Consider the following 18,729-nt stretch of genomic DNA (forward strand, 5'->3'; position numbering starts at 1 on the left):
CAACACATCGGAGGTTGTTCCACGTTCCCACGCATGCCTGGATTGTCGGGTGGTCGTTCCCACTTATCCGAGTTTCAGGTTGAAGGATTTAGCATTGAAAAACAGATTAATGTTTGTCTCTGTGTCTTCTGCTCACAAGGACACAGAGAAGACAGTTTGAGAGTGTCAATTGAATGCATATGATTTGGATAGATAGACTTGAGATAGAAGCATATAGGGGCTAGGGTCCGATCACATTCACTTAGGTCAAAAAATTCAACGTGAAGACATAGCTATAAGTGAATGCTGTAGAGGACAGAAACCAAATTGAAGATAAACATGAGGACATTTTAACATTGAAGACAAACAAAATGCGAAGACTTTGCAAATGTAACGCCATGAGAAAAACACTTCAAAGGGAAAAAATTTGGTGGTGGCGTTACCCACTGTATAGGAAATATTAGACCCAGACACGACGCCCAATTATCGTGGTGCTCCGAAGTCAAATTCCACATTAATATATTCACACTCAGAATGTAAGTCTTTATTGATTGAAGATATACTTTATTTCGTGTGTTGCACATCTAAGTCATCAACATGCTTAAGTGTTAGGATGTGTGCCTGATCACAGGACATTTGAGGATTCTAAGATATTTAGCTCACACCGTAACTTGCAAAACCTCTTCTCATCCAAGGGCTTGGTGAAGATATCTGCCAATTATTCTTCAGTGTTAACGTGTATGATATCAATATCTTCCTTCATAACATCGTCTCTGAAAAAATGATGACGAATTTCAATGTGCTTTGTCTTTGAGTGCTGAACTGGGTTGTTGGCAATCTTGATGGCGCTTTCGTTGTCGCAATAGAGTGGCACTTGCTTCAGATGAATGCCATAGTCTTTGAGTGTTTGCTTCATCCATAAAAGCTGAGTGCAGCAAGATCCAGCAGCAATGTATTCAGATTCAGCAGTGGAGAGAGATACACAGTTCTGCTTCTTTGAAGATCAACATACAAGTGATCGTCCCAGAAAGTGACATGTGCCTGATGTAGACTTGCGATCCACTTTGTCACCAGCATAATCAGCATCCGAGAATTCAACTAGATCAAACTCTGAGCCCTTTGGATACCATAATCCTAGTGTTGGAGTGTGAGTCAAATATCGAAGAATTCGCATCACAGCTAAGTGATGTGATTCCTTTGGTGACGCTTGGAATCAGGCACACATGCAAAACACTAAGCATGATATCTGGGCTAGATGCACATAAATAAAGCAAAGAACCAATCATGGAGCGGTATACTTTTTGATCGAACTCTTTACCATTATCGTCGGGACCCAGATGGTGTTTAGCTAGCATTGGCGTCGTGTAGCCTTTGTAGTCTTGCATTCCAAACTTCTTCAGGCAATATTTGAGGTATTTCTCTTGAGATATGAAGATGTCGTTGTGTTGCTGTCGTATTTGAAGACCAAGGAAGAACTTCAGCTCACCCATCATGGACATCTGATATTGCTCTTGCATCATATATCCAAACTCATCACTGAATTTCTGGTTAGTGCAGACGAAAATAATGTCATCCACATATATTTGGCACACAAACAGTTCACCATCATATGTCTTCGTGAAGAGAGTGGGATCCAGGGAACCAAGTTTGAAGCCTTTGCTCTTCAGGAAGTCTTTGAGTGTGTCATACCAAGCCCGAGGGGCTTGTTTGAGGCCATACAATGCATTGTTGAGCTTGTACACCATGTTAGAATGTTTTGGATCTTCAAAGCCAGGCGGTTGTGCAACATACACATCTTCTTCAATCTTGCCATTGAGAAAAGCGCTCTTCACATCCATTTGATACAGAAGAATGTTATGATGATTTGCATAGGCCAGCAGTATGCGTATAGCTTCAAGCCTAGCCACAGGAGCAAATGCTTCATCAAAGTCAATCCCTTCAACTTGAGTATATCCTTGAGCAACGAGACGAGCTTTATTTCTGACAACTTGACCATGCTCATCTTGCTTGTTGCGATATATCCATTTAGTGCCTATTATATTGTGCTTACGAGGATCAGGACGCTTAACCAGTTCCCATACATTATTCAGCTCAAACTGTTGAAGATCTTCTTGCATAGCTTGAATCCATTCAGGTTCCATGAAGGCTTCATCAACTTTTTTGGATTCAGATATTGAGACGAATGCGAAGTGCCCACAGAAGTTTGTTAGCTATGTTGCCCTTGAACGAGTGAGTGTACCTGGTGCATTGATGCTATCAATTATCCTCTCAATTTGTACTTCATTTGCAACACGAGGATGAACAGGATGAAGATTTTGCTCTTGTTGATCATTGTCATCGTTAGAAGGATTGTCTTCAGGCTGAGCATTGTCTTCAGGTTGATCAGGTGCAGAGATGATAAGTTCCTCTCCAGGCTGAGCTTCAGATGGTATGATTTCTTCAATTCCCATAAGTTTGATTGATTCACTGGATGGAATTTCATCTAGCACATTTGGCAGGTGCTCTCTTTGCGAGCCGTTAGTCTCATCGAACCGCATATCCACAGTTTCAACCACTTTATAGTGAAAGAGGTTGAAGACTCTGTAGGAGTGCGAATCCTTTCCATATCCAAGCATAAAACCTTCATGTGCTTTCGGTGCAAATTTTGAAGTGTGATGTGGATCCTTGATCCAGCACCTGGCACCAAATACTCTGAAGTAACTGACATTTGGCTTCTTGCCAGTAAGGAGCTCATAGGATGTCTTGTTCAGAAGCTTGTGAAGATAAACACGGTTGATGATATGGCATGCAGTATCAATGGCTTCAGGCCAGAACTTTCTTGGAGTCTTGTATTCATCGAGCATCGTCCGGGCCATCTCAATAAGTGTTCTGTTCTTGCGTTCCACGACGCCATTCTGCTGCGGCGTGTACGGAGCTGAGAATTCATGTGTGATGCCCAAAGTATCAAGATAAGTGTCTAGGCCAGTGTTCTTGAATTCAGTGCCATTGTCACTTCTGATGTGCTTGATCTTGACGCCATAGTTGTTCATGGCTCGATTGGCGAAGCGTCTGAAGACATCCTGCACTTCAGTCTTGTAGAGGATTATATGCACCCAAGTATATCTTGAATAATCATCAACAATGACAAAGCCATAGAGACAAGCAGTAGTAGTAAGAGTTGAGTAATGAGTGGGACCGAAAAGGTCCATGTGGAGCAGTTCGAAGGGTTGAGTCGTTGTCATGATTGTCTTCGAGGGATGCTTGGCCCTCGTCATCTTTCCTGCTTCACAGGCACCGCATAAGTGATCCTTCTTGAACTTGACGCCCTCGATGCCTATGACATGCTTCTTCCTTGCAAGAGTGTGCAAGTTCCTCATGCCAGCATGCCCTAGCCTCCGATGCCAGAGCCAGCATTCAGAAGCTTTTGCTAGAAGACATACGGCAAGTTGTGGTCCTGCTGAGAAATCTACCACGTACAAATCATCTTTTCGATACCCTTCAAAGACTAGAGACTTGTCAGATTCCATTAGAACAAGGCAACGATATTTTCCAAATATCACAATCATGTTTAAATCGCAAAGCATTGAGACAGACATTAAGTTGAAACCAAGGGACTCAACAAGCATTACTTTATCCATGTGTTGATCCCTTGAGATTGCAACTCTACCTAGACCCAATACCTTGCTTTTACCAGTGTCAGCAAATGTGATGTGACTTTTGTCAGATGGACGTAAAGTTGAGTCCATGAGAAGACTTCGCTTGCCAGTCATGTGATTAGTACACCCACTATCAATAATCCATTCTGAAGCAGCTGGTGTCGTACCCTACAGTGCAGTTAGGGGGATAGGCTTCACGAAGAGAATTGTGAAGTATAAACATTTGATGAGCAAGTGGAATATGAAAGCTTAGATCGCGGTTAGGACTAATAGGGCAAGTAGCAAGCTACTCAGGAACAAAATACATAATAAGACCATTTGGGCATTTGATCTTGCGCCCTACAAGATGTTTAAGGTCCCCAGCAATAGCTTCAGACGAATTTGATTCTCGGCTGGAGACCTTTCCCTGCAAAAGAGAGTTAAGCTTTCTTAGCCACCCACATCTTCAAGGGTGGCTTCGAAGCAATGAGTCTAAGTGCAGCATCTGAGAACTTTGGCTTTGGAGCCCTAGCAAAAAGTCTTGCAGGTGGACAATAGTACTCATAAGAATAAGCAGAGTAGTTCTTGGTCTTATGAACATGGCGGTTTGATGAAACGCGCTCATATTCATAGGCCTGAGTATGGCTTCCCTGCAAAACATTTGCATTAGTGCGACTCAGGTGAGTCCTTTGTCTGTATGAAGCCTTTGGACCATATGAAGCCTGTGGTCTGGGGTTTGTCTTCTTCACTTGTGGTATCATGACGACATTCACAGGAAGATTCTCCAGCAACCTTTTCGGTACCCAGACTTTCTTCATAGGTGGCCCATTCCTTCAGTTAGTACCAATATACCTGACAAACACTTCACCATTCTGATTCTTAAACAGTTTATAGTTTGCATCAAAGGATTCATCAATAACAATGGGATTAGCACAATTGAAGCCTGACAGGGTGGATGGATCCACTGAGGGTTCCTTTGCAGCAACCCATGTGGTTTTGGGGTACTGCTCAGGTTTCCAGTAAGAGCCATCAGCATTCATTTTCCTGTCGAACCCAAGACCCTCTTTCCTAGGGTTTCGGTTCAGGATCTGCCTTTTGAGAACATCACATAGTGTATGATGCCCTTTGAGACTTTTGTACATCCCTGTTTCAAGCAATGTCTTCAACCTTGCATTTTCATCAGCAATAGCAGTGGTATCCTCAGCAGAGGGGTTAGTTACCACATCAACAGTTGAAGATATTGCAATAGTAGCAGCAGTAGAACACCCAGCAACAGAAGTAGCATTGTCACGCTCAATGCATTTAAGACATGGTGGTTCAAATCCTTCCTGAGCGGAACTGATCTGTTTGGCGCGAAGTGACTCGTTTTCCTTTTGAAGATCTTCATGAGCCGCTCTCAATTTCTCAAGATCTTGCTTCCTTTGAAGATAATCATAGGAAAGCTTTTCATGAGTTGTTGAGAGCATTTCATGACGACTTTCAAGTTCCTCATACTTAACATGAAGATTTTTTATGTCTTCAATTAAGGACTGAGATCGAGTCATTTCAGCGTCTAACAGGTCATCGCTTTTGTCTAATAGTTTTTGAATATGTTCCATAGCTTTCTGTTGTTCAGTTGCAATTTTAGCAAGTGTTTTGTAGTTGGGTTTGGAACCACAATCAGAGTCATCTTCACTGGATGTTTGATAGTGAGTAGTGCGTGTGTTTACCTTGGCACCGCGTGCCATGAAGCAGTAGGTGGGAGCGGAGTAGTCCTTGTCATTTGCATCGGTGTCGGTGATGAAGTCATTGTCTTCAGTGTTGAAGATGGACTTGGCAACGTATGCTGTAGCCAGACTTGCAACGCCAGAATCGGACTCCTCCTCAGACTCCACCTCCGCCTCCTCAGAAGCGGACTCCTCCTCTGAATCCATTTCCTTGCCAACAAACGCACGAGCCTTGCCAGATGAGCTCTTCTTGTGTGATGAAGACTTTGAGGAAGACTTGGAAGAAGACTTTGAGTATTTCTTCTTCTTCTTCTTGTCGTCAGAATCATACTCCTTGCTCTTCTTCTTCTTCTTTTTGTTCTCATTGTCCCAATGCGGACACTTAGAGATGTAGTGGTCAGGCTTCTTGCACTTGTGGCATGTTCTCTTCTTGTAGTCATGAGCAAAAGCTTCATCATTCCTTGAGCTTGATCGTGAAGACTTTCTGAAGCCTTTCTTCTTGGTGAATTTTTGGAACTTCTTCACAAGCATAGCAAACTCCTTTCCAATGTCTTCAAGATCATCAGAACTGCTGTCAGATTCTTCTTCAGATGAGGAGACAGCTTTTGCCTTCAAGGCACGAGTTCGCCCATAGTTGAGACCATAGATGTCTCTTTTCTTAGAAAGCTGAAACTCATGTGTGTTGAGCCTCTCAAGTATGTCAGACGGATCGAGTGTCTTGAAGTCAGGACGTTCTTGAATCATCAGGGCTAGGGTGTCAAACGAGCTGTCAAGTGATCTCAGGAGTGTCTTGACGACTTCATGCTTGGTGATCTCAGTAGCGCCGAGGGCTTGAAGCTCATTTGTGATGTCAGTGAGTCGATCAAACGTGAGCTGGACATTCTCATTGTCATTTCTCTTGAAGCGGTTGAAGAGGTTGCGAAGGACACTGATTCTCTGATCTCTCTGGGTTGAGACGCCTTCGTTGACCTTGGAGAGCCAGTCCCAGACTAGCTTGGATGTTTCCAAAGCACTCACGCGGCCATACTGTCCTTTGGTCAGATGACCACAGATGATGTTCTTGGCAGTGGAGTCCAGTTGAACGAACTTCTTGACATCAGCAGCGGTGACACCTTCACCAGCCTTGGGAACGCCATTCTTGACGACATACCATAGGTCGACATCAATGGCTTCAAGATGCATGCGCATCTTATTCTTCCAGTAGGGATATTCAGTTCCATCGAAGACTGGGCACGCAGCGGAGACTTTGATTATCCCTGCAGTCGACATAGCTAAAACTCCAGGTGGTTAAACCGAATCACACAGAACAAGGGAGTACCTTGCTCTGATACCAATTGAAAGTGCTAGTGATCGACTAGAGGGGGGTGAATAGGCGATTTCTATGAAAGTCTTCAAAACATGGAAGTTTCGAAGATAAATGGTAGAAATAAACCTATTAACATGCAGCGGAAGGTAGGCTACACTAAGCAAGCCATAGTCAAGTATTCAATGAAGTGAAAGCACAACGACTAATAGCAGCTAGGCAGTATAGATCAGGTAGGAAGATAGTGTGAAGCCAATCAGAACAAGCGGTCACTCAGTGAAGACAAAAGATAATGCAATCATACAATGACTTCACCAGAGCCAACAGTAAGTAAAGGAATGGGAAGGATGAAACCAGTGACTCGTTGAAGACAATGATTTGTTGGACCAGTTCTAATTGCCGTGACAAATGTACGTCTGGTTAGGGAGGCTGAGATTCAACTCAGAAGACCGCGTCTTCACTTTATTCCCCTTTAGCTAAGGACACCCAGTCCTCACCCAATCACTCTGGAAAGTCTTCAAGGTAGACTTCCAAACCTTCACAGACCTCGTTCACCGGCGATCCACAATGACTCTTGGATGCTCAGAACGCGACGCCTAACCGGCTGGAGGATTCACAGTCCTCAAGTGTAATAAGTCTTCAGATCACACAGACAGGAAGACTTAAGTGATGCGTAACACTCTTTGGCTCTGGGTGTTTAGGGCTTTATCCTTGCAGGAATTCTCTCTCAAAGGCTTCGAGGTGGGTTGCTCTCAAACGATAAAAGCCGTGCACTAACTCTGAGCAGCCAACCGTTTATGGTTGTAGGGGGTGGGCTATTTATAGCCACTAGGCAACCCGACCTGATTTGTCCGAAATGACCCTGGGTCATTAAGGAACTGACACGTGTTCCAACGGTTAGATTTCAAACACACACGGCAACTTTACTTGGGCTACAAGCAAAGCTGACTTATCCAGCTCTGGATAAGATTTGCTCGCATTGTCTTCGCTCGAAGACATAGAATTTTTTGTTAAGCATCACTTCAGTCATTCTGACTGGTTCTCTTGGACCCCACTTAACAGTACGGTGGTTCCTATGACTCAACGAAGAAGAAAAAGAACGACGAAACAACTAAGTCTTCGCGCTCCATAGTCTTCACTCGATGTCTTCTCTTGTCATAGTTTTTAATGTGACTGTCTTCACATACCACCTTTGACTTCAATGTCTTCATACATTTTTAGGGGTCATCTCTGGTAGGAAAACCTAATCAATGAGGGACTTCTACCTGTGTTATCCTGCAATTCTCACAAACACATTAGTCCCTCAACCAGGTTTGTCGTCAATACTCCAAAACCAACTAGGGGTGGCACTAGATGCACTTACACTCCCTCCCTCTTCCTCACTCTCTCTCCCCCTCTCCCTCTCTCTCTTTCTAACACATACACACATATCCATTTTATTGGATACGGGACCATAATTCATCTATTTCACACACACATGCTAGTGTATAACAATATGGATTATGTGTATTATATTTGCCACCACAACTGAGGGAATTAATTTCATGTAAATTGGCTAGCCACAGCTCCAAAAATACGCAGAGGAGGTGGGCCGGGTCGGCGTCGGCGCCGTCCGGCGCGGGTCACGGGCCTGCTTCCAAGTGTGTCTGCGCGCCGGCCACCCTCGCAGGGTCCTTCAAGTGCTGCTTCCACCGCACCAACTCCTAGGGCCACGGCCACGACCAGGGCCAGGGAAGTCGCGCTTCTTCGCCCCCTTCATCGGCCGCGGCCAACGCGGTGCCGCAGCACCCGGCCTCGCCGTCCTCGTTCTCCGGCACGTTGCGACCCAGTGACGCAGCCCAAGCATCGGCCTCGAGAATCAAGAGCGCTCGACAACGGAGAAGGAAGGGAAAATCATATACATGTCATAAGAAAGGGAGTTTATTTACTGCTCCCTCGATGTATTGTTTCCTTTGTTTGGATATTGATTACCATCTGTGAGTTAAGGTAAGGTTAATGTGATTGAGTGATTTTTCTAAAAATCAATTATTTGTTTTCTAATTAATGTGATTGAGTGATTTAAGGTAAGGTTAATGAATTTAGATTTGATCTTTAGAGATTGTTCGTGATTGATTCTACATTACTAAATAACTTGCGCCAGTATGAAAAGTTTTGATCTGTTCAGATTTTTTTCGTTGTATAAGAGGGTGACGCGAAAATAACCGATGAAGTGGGGGGAGGGGACGAAAAAAAATATACGAAAAAAAACCCAGCAAAAGTGAGAGGGGGTACCAAAAAAATCATGAAAGATGGGACGAAAAAAATCTAAAACCGAGACTACCAACTGCTTCATTAGAAGTAGAGATACTGCAAGTGCACAAAATACTCTAACAATATACACAATAGGAATCTCCTTCGAATTTGAACTTAGATGGCACTGTCTATATTTTCTTCGTACTCCGTCCATCCACAAATATAAGATGTTTTAGTGCTTTTTTTTTACTCATTTGTAAATTGGGCGCATGGGCGATCCTAGTGGAAACTATGGGATTGATTGCACCACATGAGTGTACACCTTGATTGACTAGTTTGCTCTCTGTTGCTAACACGGCACTCTCTCCCATTTCTTGTCCAACTCCAACAGAAACGCCCTTCCCATCGATTCCATCGATGCGTGTACCATTATCACCCCGCGACGGTTGCTGATTGATTGCACCGTTTGTTCTGGGAATAAACAATCTCATGCAATGCAAGCATTGCCACAACTACGCATGAGAGTGCGCACCACAGTCCACAAGTCTTGGTCCACTAACGCGCACAAACCAAAGTTATCCGTCGCCCACCACCAGCCGGCCGGGCCGGACTGGTGCATGCGGCCGGCGTCCGTTCCACCACGCAATCCAATAACGCCTACGGCGCCACTTGCGTCCAGCACTACACGGCAGTGCAGGCCACAACGGGTAAGCATCAAAGACAGAATCCCTTGTTTGACGCCAGTAAAATACGGCGCCACTTAGGCTCAGCACTATACGGCAGGGCAGGGCAGGCCACAACAGGTAACCAGCAAATTAGAAGTTCCTTATTTGACATTGTTTTCGGTCCGCTAATCAACCGGCTCATGAGCTAGCTCAGTATTGCTTTTGTAATAAGATTTCGAGTAGCTGGTCTGAGGAGCCCCTGGGTTGCCTCGTAGCTAAACTAGTGGACGATGTATTGATTATTTGATCTTAATATAAAGCTAGCCATGATGGTCTTCCCTAAAAAAAAGTTCCTTCTTATTCGACACTATTAAGATAGTGGCGTCTCTATTTGACGATGAACGAAAAAAAAACTTCCTTATTTGGCGTTGGGTCTAAATTGCATATCGTGTCTAACACTACCGTCTGGTTTTTCGAGCTGACGGTGTTAAACGTCACGTGAAAGGACACATTTGCCCTTGACTTTATCATGTGCCCAAATGGGAGAATATCAGATGAAAACCAACGCTCGGTGAAAGCCGGTAAAAGCCACGTGGAAACAATGTTTTCAAGTTTAGAAAAAATATGAAAAAATATACTAGATGTTAAGACTGTGTGTTCTATTTCCATGTGAAACTCCAAGTCCAGACACATTACAGGATGTGAGCTATGAAAAAAAAACAGCAAAATCAACATTGAATAGTACCAGATAGCAACATCACTATTCATTACTGAATTTCTTTTTTTTCATTGCTCGAATCCGGTAATGTGTTTCAACTTGGAATCTTGCATCACGATAGAACATCATCTTCTTAACATCCCAGATTTTTTCGAAACTTTCAGACACGGTTTCCACGCAGTTTTGTTTGAATATTGGTTTTTATGTGATATTCTCCCGTGCCCAAATAAGGAAAGAGAGGGGGCAAGAACGAACGGAAGGAAATTCGAGGTGGAATTTGCACACAACCATCTTTCTCACAACACCCCCGACCTCCTCCCCCTCTATCTCTGTACTAAACACGTGTCGAGGCCACTAGTTCCTCCCAGCTCCAGTACATCCCTGAGTTGCCGCTTGCTGGCACACTAGTTGGTGTTTTATTATCTGTAAAGCGGTGTGAAGGTCTGTTTCAAGAGCTGTTGCTCACTGGCGTGGTTCTGCCTCATTGCACTCCTCCAACACCTAATTGGCGCTTCGCTTCCCCGTCACTGATGTGCCTCCCTTGCCCATAGTCATTCGGTGGGGTCACAGTTACGGCCGCAGAGTGGGCCGTCGGTGCCACGCTCTCGGAGGCCCGTTGTCGTATTCAACCTCTCATGCTGCCCCTCGATCACGTTATGTGCAGTCACGCCTTTCTTCACACCATGTGGCAGAGCTCGGATGCCATGGTCATGCTCATCAAAACTAACATCAGAAGCATGAAAATTTGAGGGTTCTCTTCAACCTACCTACGGGTGAGAGGCACGGGTAGGTCGTCGAAGAAAGGGATGACGAGTGGGTCTCACTTGTATGCGAGTGAAGAAAAGGAAGAGAGGGATTGGCTACAAGTCTAAGGGCAGAAGTGTCTTTACATGTGTCTTTTAACACCGTTTGTGTCAAAAAGAATGGACGGTGGCGTTGGATTGGAATGGAATCAAGACCCGGTGTTAAAATAGGGAAAGATATTAGTCTCCGGTGTCAAATAAGGGAGCCATTATCTTACCAATCGTCAGAAAAGGAATTCCGTCAAATGCAGGCACCCCCTGCTCCCTCCAAATCCAATCAGCGGGGCTCGTCACGGCGCTCCCGCGTCCCCGGTGCGTCACCGCCATCCCGTGGCGTGGACGTCAATTCCGCCCTATATATCCGCGCGCACGCCGCGCCCAAACATATTAATCACCACGGCCCAGCCGGCGACTCGTCCCTAGCAACCACAGCCACACTACCCACCGTCCGTCGAAGCCTCGTACGCGCGATGGCCGGCGGGCGCCGCTCCGGCTTCGCCGCCGCGGCCCTGCTTCCCCTCCTCGCACTCGTCTTCCTGTCCGCCGGCTGCGGCGCGGCGCCGGAGGGCGCGGAGGTGACGGGGCTGCCGGGCTACGACGGCGCGCTGCCGTCGAAGCACTACGCCGGGTACGTGACGGTGGACGAGCAGCACGGGCGGAACCTGTTCTACTACGCGGTGGAGTCGGAGCGCGACCCGGCCAAGGACCCCGTCGTGCTCTGGCTCAACGGCGGCCCCGGCTGCTCCAGCTTCGACGGCTTCGTCTACGAGCACGGTGCGTTCCCCTACGATCCCTCCTCGTGCTCGACCGTCCGTTGGCGCTAGCGGTGGCAGTAGGGAAGCGGGGCCCGGTGGCTAGCTGGTGGGAAGTCGCTGAGAGGCCGATGGAGGTGGTGGTGACCGGCCGTGTCTGATTCGCTGGGTTTTTTCCACGGCTGATGGAGTAAAGGCCTTGGCGTAAAGCGGCCAGGGCGTACAAACGGAATCTGCCTCACGTACGCACCACCCGTTTTGGTCCGGTTTTCTTCTTCCTTTCTTTTTTTGAGCTGGAACACACCGTGTGTTCCAATTGCGAAAGACCGCCGACTCGGTCGTTTTAGTCCGGTTTTCGTAACGGTGGTTTTGCGGCGACAACCGGGTTGAACGAAATCTATATCTATATCTATACCTCTATACCCTAATAATAAATAGATACAGAAACAGATTTTCCTTATACCTTAATAATAAATAGATACAGATACATATACAGATTTTCCTTACACAGATACAGATATAGATACAGATAGAAATATAGATTTAGATTTCTATTAATAATACAGATAGAGATATAGATTTAGATTTCTTATTAATAAATAGGCTATCGCTTCTGGCGGTATGTCATGTAAATCGCCCTTAAAGTTGTCACATATTAAACACAACGTCACCTATAAATGAGGAAAAAACTATTCGTTTTCCCTAGGTCGTTGTGCCAAACTCTGCCTTATAAACAAGCGATCCCCTAATGAATAGTTGATGTGTAGTAGCCCATTGGCTAGAGTCCTCCTAACACTCCAACTTTTCTATCTTTTTATATTGTTTTATCATGCAGATTTAAATACTTTTTAAAATATTCATATCTTTCAAATACTAACTCAAAATCTAACATATTATATATGAAAATTCCTCAGAAAATGTGCAGATTTCAAATATGTTGTTTTCATGCATGTCAAACATTTTCTAAAATCCCATTTTCCTTTTTTTTATTTTTTATCAGGTAGATTCAAATACTTTTAAAATATTGATATCTTTCAGAACCTAACTTGAAATCGAACATGTTACACACGAAAATTCCTCAGAAAAATATGTAGATGTCAAATGTCTAATATGCTTGCAACTAAGGTAAATTTTCACTTGGATTACAGTTGCAAACACGTATATCAACAAGTCAAAAATAATGCCCTTATGCACAAGTTATCGCCGAGTACTAAAATGTACTTCTCTATTTTCATCCTAAAGCAGTATTTATTGGGTAGCACTAAGGAGGAACGACAACAAAGGCGTAAAGAGATAGCGGTAACTAGGTAGACATTTTTGTTGTCTAATAAATTGAAAACATCTTGAGCACATTTCAAAAATCACTCCATATTTATGTTTTTGTGCAACACCACTTATCATGTTGTTTGTCGCCCAGCGTTGTGAAAGATTTTAAAGGATTTGTTGATGACGTCGAGTGGGTGTATGAGGGATGAATTATTTTTGTTCCGGTGCAACGCACAGGCATGTTTGCTAGTCACTAGTTAAAGGGTACCCATTGGAAAGGTTATTTCAAAACTCCTCTGGTAGAGAATCAACAGTCGTGGCTTGAACTCGGAGGAAAGTGACAGACACACACTTGGTCAGATAGATACCTTCAGAGAAACAGAGGAAGCTTGGGTCCTGGATAGGTCAACATTTTTTCTTCTTCTAGAATAAAGGTCTGACTCGTAGGGTGTAAGCGAACGACAAGTCCTGAATAGAGTGAAGCACGCCCAGTGCTGGACGAAATGTCTGATAGCAAGATCCTTTTCTGACATCAATCTTTGTCCTCTTAGTTGTTCATGAAGCCCTGACATTCCTGCCTAGCTCTGCCACTGGGTTTACCTTTAAGTAGTAACGTTTAAGTATTACTACTTTTCTTCACTACGTTGCACATATATCTCCACGCAGTTTCTTGTTAAATCATGAATAAATGAACTAATTGATTAACTTGAAATTACATGTAACTTTCAAATTCATGGTACAATTCATTTTTGTCTACTTTCAGGGCCATTCAACTTCGAATCAGGCAGGTCAGTTAAAAGCCTGCCAAAGCTTCATCTCAACCCTTACAGCTGGTCCAAGGTTGGATACTATCTTCCATTGGCCTAGTGGTGTATATAATTACCAACAAACTATTTGTTGTTATATCTAACTTAGAGTTAAAAAATTTCTTGTGGCCTAGGTGTCTACCATGATATACCTGGACTCCCCTGCTGGTGTGGGGCTGTCATACTCAAACAATGTTTCAGATTATGAAACGGGAGACCTCAAAACCGCCGCTGATTCGCACACTTTCCTTCTGAAGGTATGCATGTGTACTCATCTTAGTATGGTATATAAAGAGATAATCTTTGTGCAATATAGCTAAGTTATGTGGCTTCTATGTATGCAGTGGTTTCAATTGTACCCTGAGTTCCTGAGCAACCCGTTCTACATAGCTGGGGAGTCGTATGCCGGGGTTTATGTCCCTACTCTTTCGCATGAAGTTGTCAAAGGTCTGGCCCCGGTTTGCTACTCACCTTCATCAGTATATAGTTACTAATCATTTAGGTTTCTTATTTACTGACTAATTAATTATCCGCAGGGATACAAGGAGGAGCTAAGCCAACTATAAACTTCAAGGTTAGTGTAGTACAGATGAATTTTCTCGGTTTGCCGATCGCAAAATTTATGAAATGCCAAGTAAATCAGGTTTAACGTTTTGACCTGTACTATTATGATAGGGCTACATGGTGGGGAATGGCGTCTGCGACACTGTTTTTGATGGTAATGCTCTTGTGCCATTTGCACATGGAATGGGTCTAATATCAGAAGAAATATACCAGGTAGGTAATTCAGACAGACAGTGTTAATTCGAATCAGATTAGTTTTCAGTATCCTGCTGGTATTTGCTTCAAAACATTTCTTTTAAATCGCCATCTCCTCACAATGCAGCAAGCTTTTACGACGTGCGACGGAAATTACTGGAATGCCAGCGAGGGTAAATGTGAAAGCGCGTTAGTGAAAATCGACTCGGTAAAAACGACATGTCACCTTTTCAGAGTGAAAACTGCAAGCTCTTCTCTCATCATGATGCACTGACTATTTTTTTTATTCACAGTTAATCAGCGAACTGAACATTTACGACATTCTTGAGCCATGCTACCACGGCAGAAGCATCAAAGAAGCAAACCCGCAGAATAGCAAATTGCCTAAAAGTTTCAAAGATCTTGGTACGACTAACAAGCCCTTTCCTGTAAGAACAAGAATGCTTGGGCGTGCTTGGCCTCTGAGAGCTCCTGTAAAAGCCGGACGTGTTCCATTATGGCAGGAAGTTGCAAGTGGTGTTCCATGCATGGTAAGCTTAAAGCATAATTCAGAGAAAGATACTACACATTTAAAATTATTGCGCTTGCGAAATAAACATGGTTCAGAGGAAATTTGCTGTCTGCAAGAGATACATTACATGCTCATTTCCCAGTATCTGATAACATTTAGTTTGCTTAATCTACAGAGCGACGAAGTGGCAACAGCATGGCTGGACAACGATGGCGTCAGATCTGCAATCCATGCGCAATCAGTATGATCATAAGTCAGCATTAGATGGAACTGAAGACACTCCCATTTTTCTAACTCTCGCTTTTTCATGCTCATACTAGGTAAGTTCAATTGGGCCATGGCTCTTATGCACAGATAAAATTGATTTCAACCATGATGCTGGCAGTATGATCAGTTATCACAAGAACCTCACAAGCCAGGGTTATCGTGCCATCATATTCAGGTACACCATGAACCTGTAGAATGATATTCTTATCTTATTCGTGTGGCTGTTGTCTAATCTCTGTATTGAGCAAAATTTGGCATCCTAACTCTTCTGAAGATATTTGAGTTGTTCACTATCTTATAGTGAATATATTTCCTTAATGATTCATTTGCATTATCCTAGACAGATAGAAGCAAATCGGATGCCATATTATTCATGGATTGTCACATTCTCTGCTTTTATTAATGACTATTTTGCATTTGTTTCAGTGGTGACCATGATATGTGTGTGCCATACACCGGGAGTGAAGCATGGACAAAATCTATGGGGTATGGAGTTGTTGACTCATGGCGACCATGGTTCACAAACGACCAAGTTTCCGGGTACTGAACTATTATTGCTGAATTTTATTAACGTCCAAGTTGAAGTATCCTTGAGATGAACTCACAATTACTTTCACGAGGGTTAACACTAAAAACAAAATTTAAAACGCTTGCTATGTTACTTTGCATTTGGCACGGTTCAAGCTAAGAATATACGTTGCGAAAACACCATGGAAATGAAGAAGCAAAATGTAACTCACAATGCCTGTTTGTTGAACTCCTTAGGTACACCGAAGGCTATGAGCATGGTCTCACTTTTGCTACTATTAAGGTAAGCATACATTTTTTTCATTCATGGTCATCACAGTTAGTAAAAAAAAATGTATGAGCACATCATTAGCTTCAAAAAATAAATTTCCGTACCTTCTCGTTTGTGTTTTCACAGGGCGCTGGACACACCGTTCCTGAATACAAACCACAGGAAGCATTGGCTTTCTACAGCCGTTGGCTCAATGGTTCAAAGTTGTGAGGCTTGGGCCCAGCTGCAAATAATGGGGGAATATACTTCTGCATACAGTCAAGAATGAACAAATGTTGATTTGAAGAAAGAGATGAGCTACATGCCATATAGATAGTTACATACTCAAATTTCAAAAATAGCAATTGGAACACTGCGTGTTGTATTCATTCATGAAATGTTATTTGGTCGATGCAGCTTTGATATTATTGCTCTCATGATTTGTCCACTGTGTGATCATGACTTCTGAATTTCAGTTGATATGGAGAGTATATCATATCCTCGACTGTAAAAGAAACAATGCCAAAAAAAGTGCATACAGAAAGGACAATATATCTAAATTCATACTTGGGGCATTTCATAGTAATATGGAAATTGGGATTATGTGCTAAGATACGTGAGCCTAGTCTTAGTCTTCCGCTGAATAGGTAAGTTAGGCCATGTGACTAGTGAGCATTCTAATTAGTAAGTTATTGGCCGTGCTAAAAAAATAAAGGTTTATAATAGATAAGTGGTGGTGGTGGTTTGTCCACTTTCAAGCCAAAATTAGAAACACATAATTTCAGGAAAGAGATGACCTACACGCCATATAGATAGTCCCATACTCAAAATTTCTAAAATAGCAATTGGAACACTGCGTGTTTGTATTCTTTCTTGCAAATGTTTGGTCTATGCAGCTTTGACATTGTTTTCGTGCTTTGTTCACTGCTGATGCGTTTTGTAGCCTGCACCATTTTTCGGCCCTTTGCAGGTGTGACTCAATTGGCCTAGCTGAGCTAATGTTGTAACACCCCGGATGTAATTTTCCATAATTGTAACTCCGACTCTGCCATTTCCGGCTTTAAGTTATGAGATTCGTGGTTGGGTTTGTGTCTTCGTTTTGCATTTTGCTCATGTTTTGCAATCCGACACTCCTACGTGCACCGGTGTCCCCTTTTGTCTCTTTTTGTGAGGGGGTGTTAAACATTCTCGGAATGGACCGAGATTTGCAAGTGGCCTTGGTACACCACCGGTAGACCGCCTGTCAAATTTCGTGTCATTTGGAGTCCGTTTGATACTCCAACGATTAACCGGGAAACCGGAAAGGCCTCTTGTGTGTTGCAGCCCAACACCCCTCCAAAACGGCCCAATAACCCTTCCAAACCATCCCCATGTCTTCCGCCGTCGTATCACGATTGCGTGGTCGAAAACTACACCTCTTTTGGACACTCCAAACTCCTCCTACCTATAAATATGTCCTCCCCGTCCAAAATCCGGGTCCAAAACCCTAAAATCCTCTCCCGCCTTCGCCGGACACGTCTGGCCCGAGCCGGACAAAACCCGCCGCCGCCCGCGGCCAACCAGGGGCTGCCACATGGGCAGTTCCACCGGCGCGCGCCGCCGGCCCGCTCGGCCCACAGCGGGCCCCTGAAGCCCGCGTCGCCCCGCGCCTTCCACCACGCGTCCCCGTCGCCCGATAGCTCCTCCCGCCGCCTTCGTCGCTGGCGCGCACCGCTCCACTCCGGCCGACGCCCGCCTCGCCGTCCGCCGCTCAGATCCGGCGGGACCCCGCAGCCCGCGCCTCCCCCGGACTCCGCGAACTCCGGCCGGCCCCTGTCCTTCTCCTCACTTCGGCGAGCTCCTCATCAACTCCGGCTGCCGTCCCACCGCATCTCCGGCGAGATCCAGGCCCTACCTCGACGGCCGTGCCGGGTCAACCCTAGATCTGGAGGTCTAAAAATCCACTAAGGCCTCCTTTGGTTTAAAGGAATTTCATAGGGATTCTAGAGGATAGGATTCTTATAGGATTTTTTTCCTTTAGAGCCCTTTGATTCATAGGAATGGATTCCTATTCCTACATAGGATTGGTTCCTATCCTCCACATTTCATAGGAAAATAAAAAAGAGCCTAGACTCAATGGAAAAATTCCTTTAGTGTCAACCAAATGACATCTTGTTTCCTATTTCTACTTATAGGATTTGAGATACATGTCATCTCATTTCCTGCAAGATTCCTATTCCTATGATAATCCTATCCTATGAACCAAAAGAGGCCCAAGTCTTTTCCCTGTTAATTTTATTGCTCTATTCATCATGCCATAGCTTCACGACCGTTACTCCGTTTAGTGCGCATGATCTATCAAAATGTTCATCATGATGTGCTCTTCATTTTGTTCCATTGTGGCATGCTTGTTTGAGTCCATCTTGATACCCAAATCATTGATGCAAGAGTGCTATAAATTGTTAGGTGCTGATTATTATCAGATTATGAGCATTTGTCATTTTTGTCACATTTGTTGTGTGCATCTTATGGGCATGAGCTCTACATGTGTTTTGGTCTATGTCATGCCATCTTTAGAGGGGTGCTTGCCA

At 44.2% G+C, this 18,729-nt stretch overlaps 1 protein-coding gene across 1 annotated transcript; it reads left to right on the forward strand.

Annotated features, from left to right (window-relative positions):
* The first annotated feature begins 11,269 nt into the window (after positions 1–11,269).
* LOC123063225 (serine carboxypeptidase 1) lies at positions 11,270–16,596 on the forward strand. The gene is made up of 13 exons (XM_044486967.1): positions 11,270–11,794; positions 13,802–13,878; positions 13,979–14,101; positions 14,189–14,291; positions 14,381–14,418; positions 14,520–14,621; positions 14,731–14,811; positions 14,897–15,133; positions 15,290–15,355; positions 15,435–15,556; positions 15,808–15,921; positions 16,147–16,192; positions 16,307–16,596. Exons 1-13 carry the CDS (start codon positions 11,491–11,493, stop codon positions 16,388–16,390), a joined length of 1,497 nt encoding a protein of 498 aa, XP_044342902.1. The 5' UTR covers positions 11,270–11,490; the 3' UTR covers positions 16,391–16,596.
* Positions 16,597–18,729: the final 2,133 nt, after the last annotated feature.

The sequence above is a fragment of the Triticum aestivum genome, chromosome 3A (genome assembly GCF_018294505.1).
Source record: "Triticum aestivum cultivar Chinese Spring chromosome 3A, IWGSC CS RefSeq v2.1, whole genome shotgun sequence".
In the NCBI taxonomy this organism is placed as follows: Eukaryota; Viridiplantae; Streptophyta; class Magnoliopsida; order Poales; family Poaceae; genus Triticum; species Triticum aestivum.

Excerpts from the sequence above, each read along its gene's own strand:
- LOC123063225 (XM_044486967.1), top strand. The coding sequence starts at position 11,491 with ATGGCCGGCGGGCGCCGCTCCGGCTTCGCCGCCGCGGCCCTGCTTCCC. Across the intron at positions 14,102-14,188 it reads CGCACACTTTCCTTCTGAAG|TGGTTTCAATTGTACCCTGA; the intron begins GTATGCATGTGT and ends CTATGTATGCAG. Across the intron at positions 15,557-15,807 it reads TATCGTGCCATCATATTCAG|TGGTGACCATGATATGTGTG; the intron begins GTACACCATGAA and ends CATTTGTTTCAG.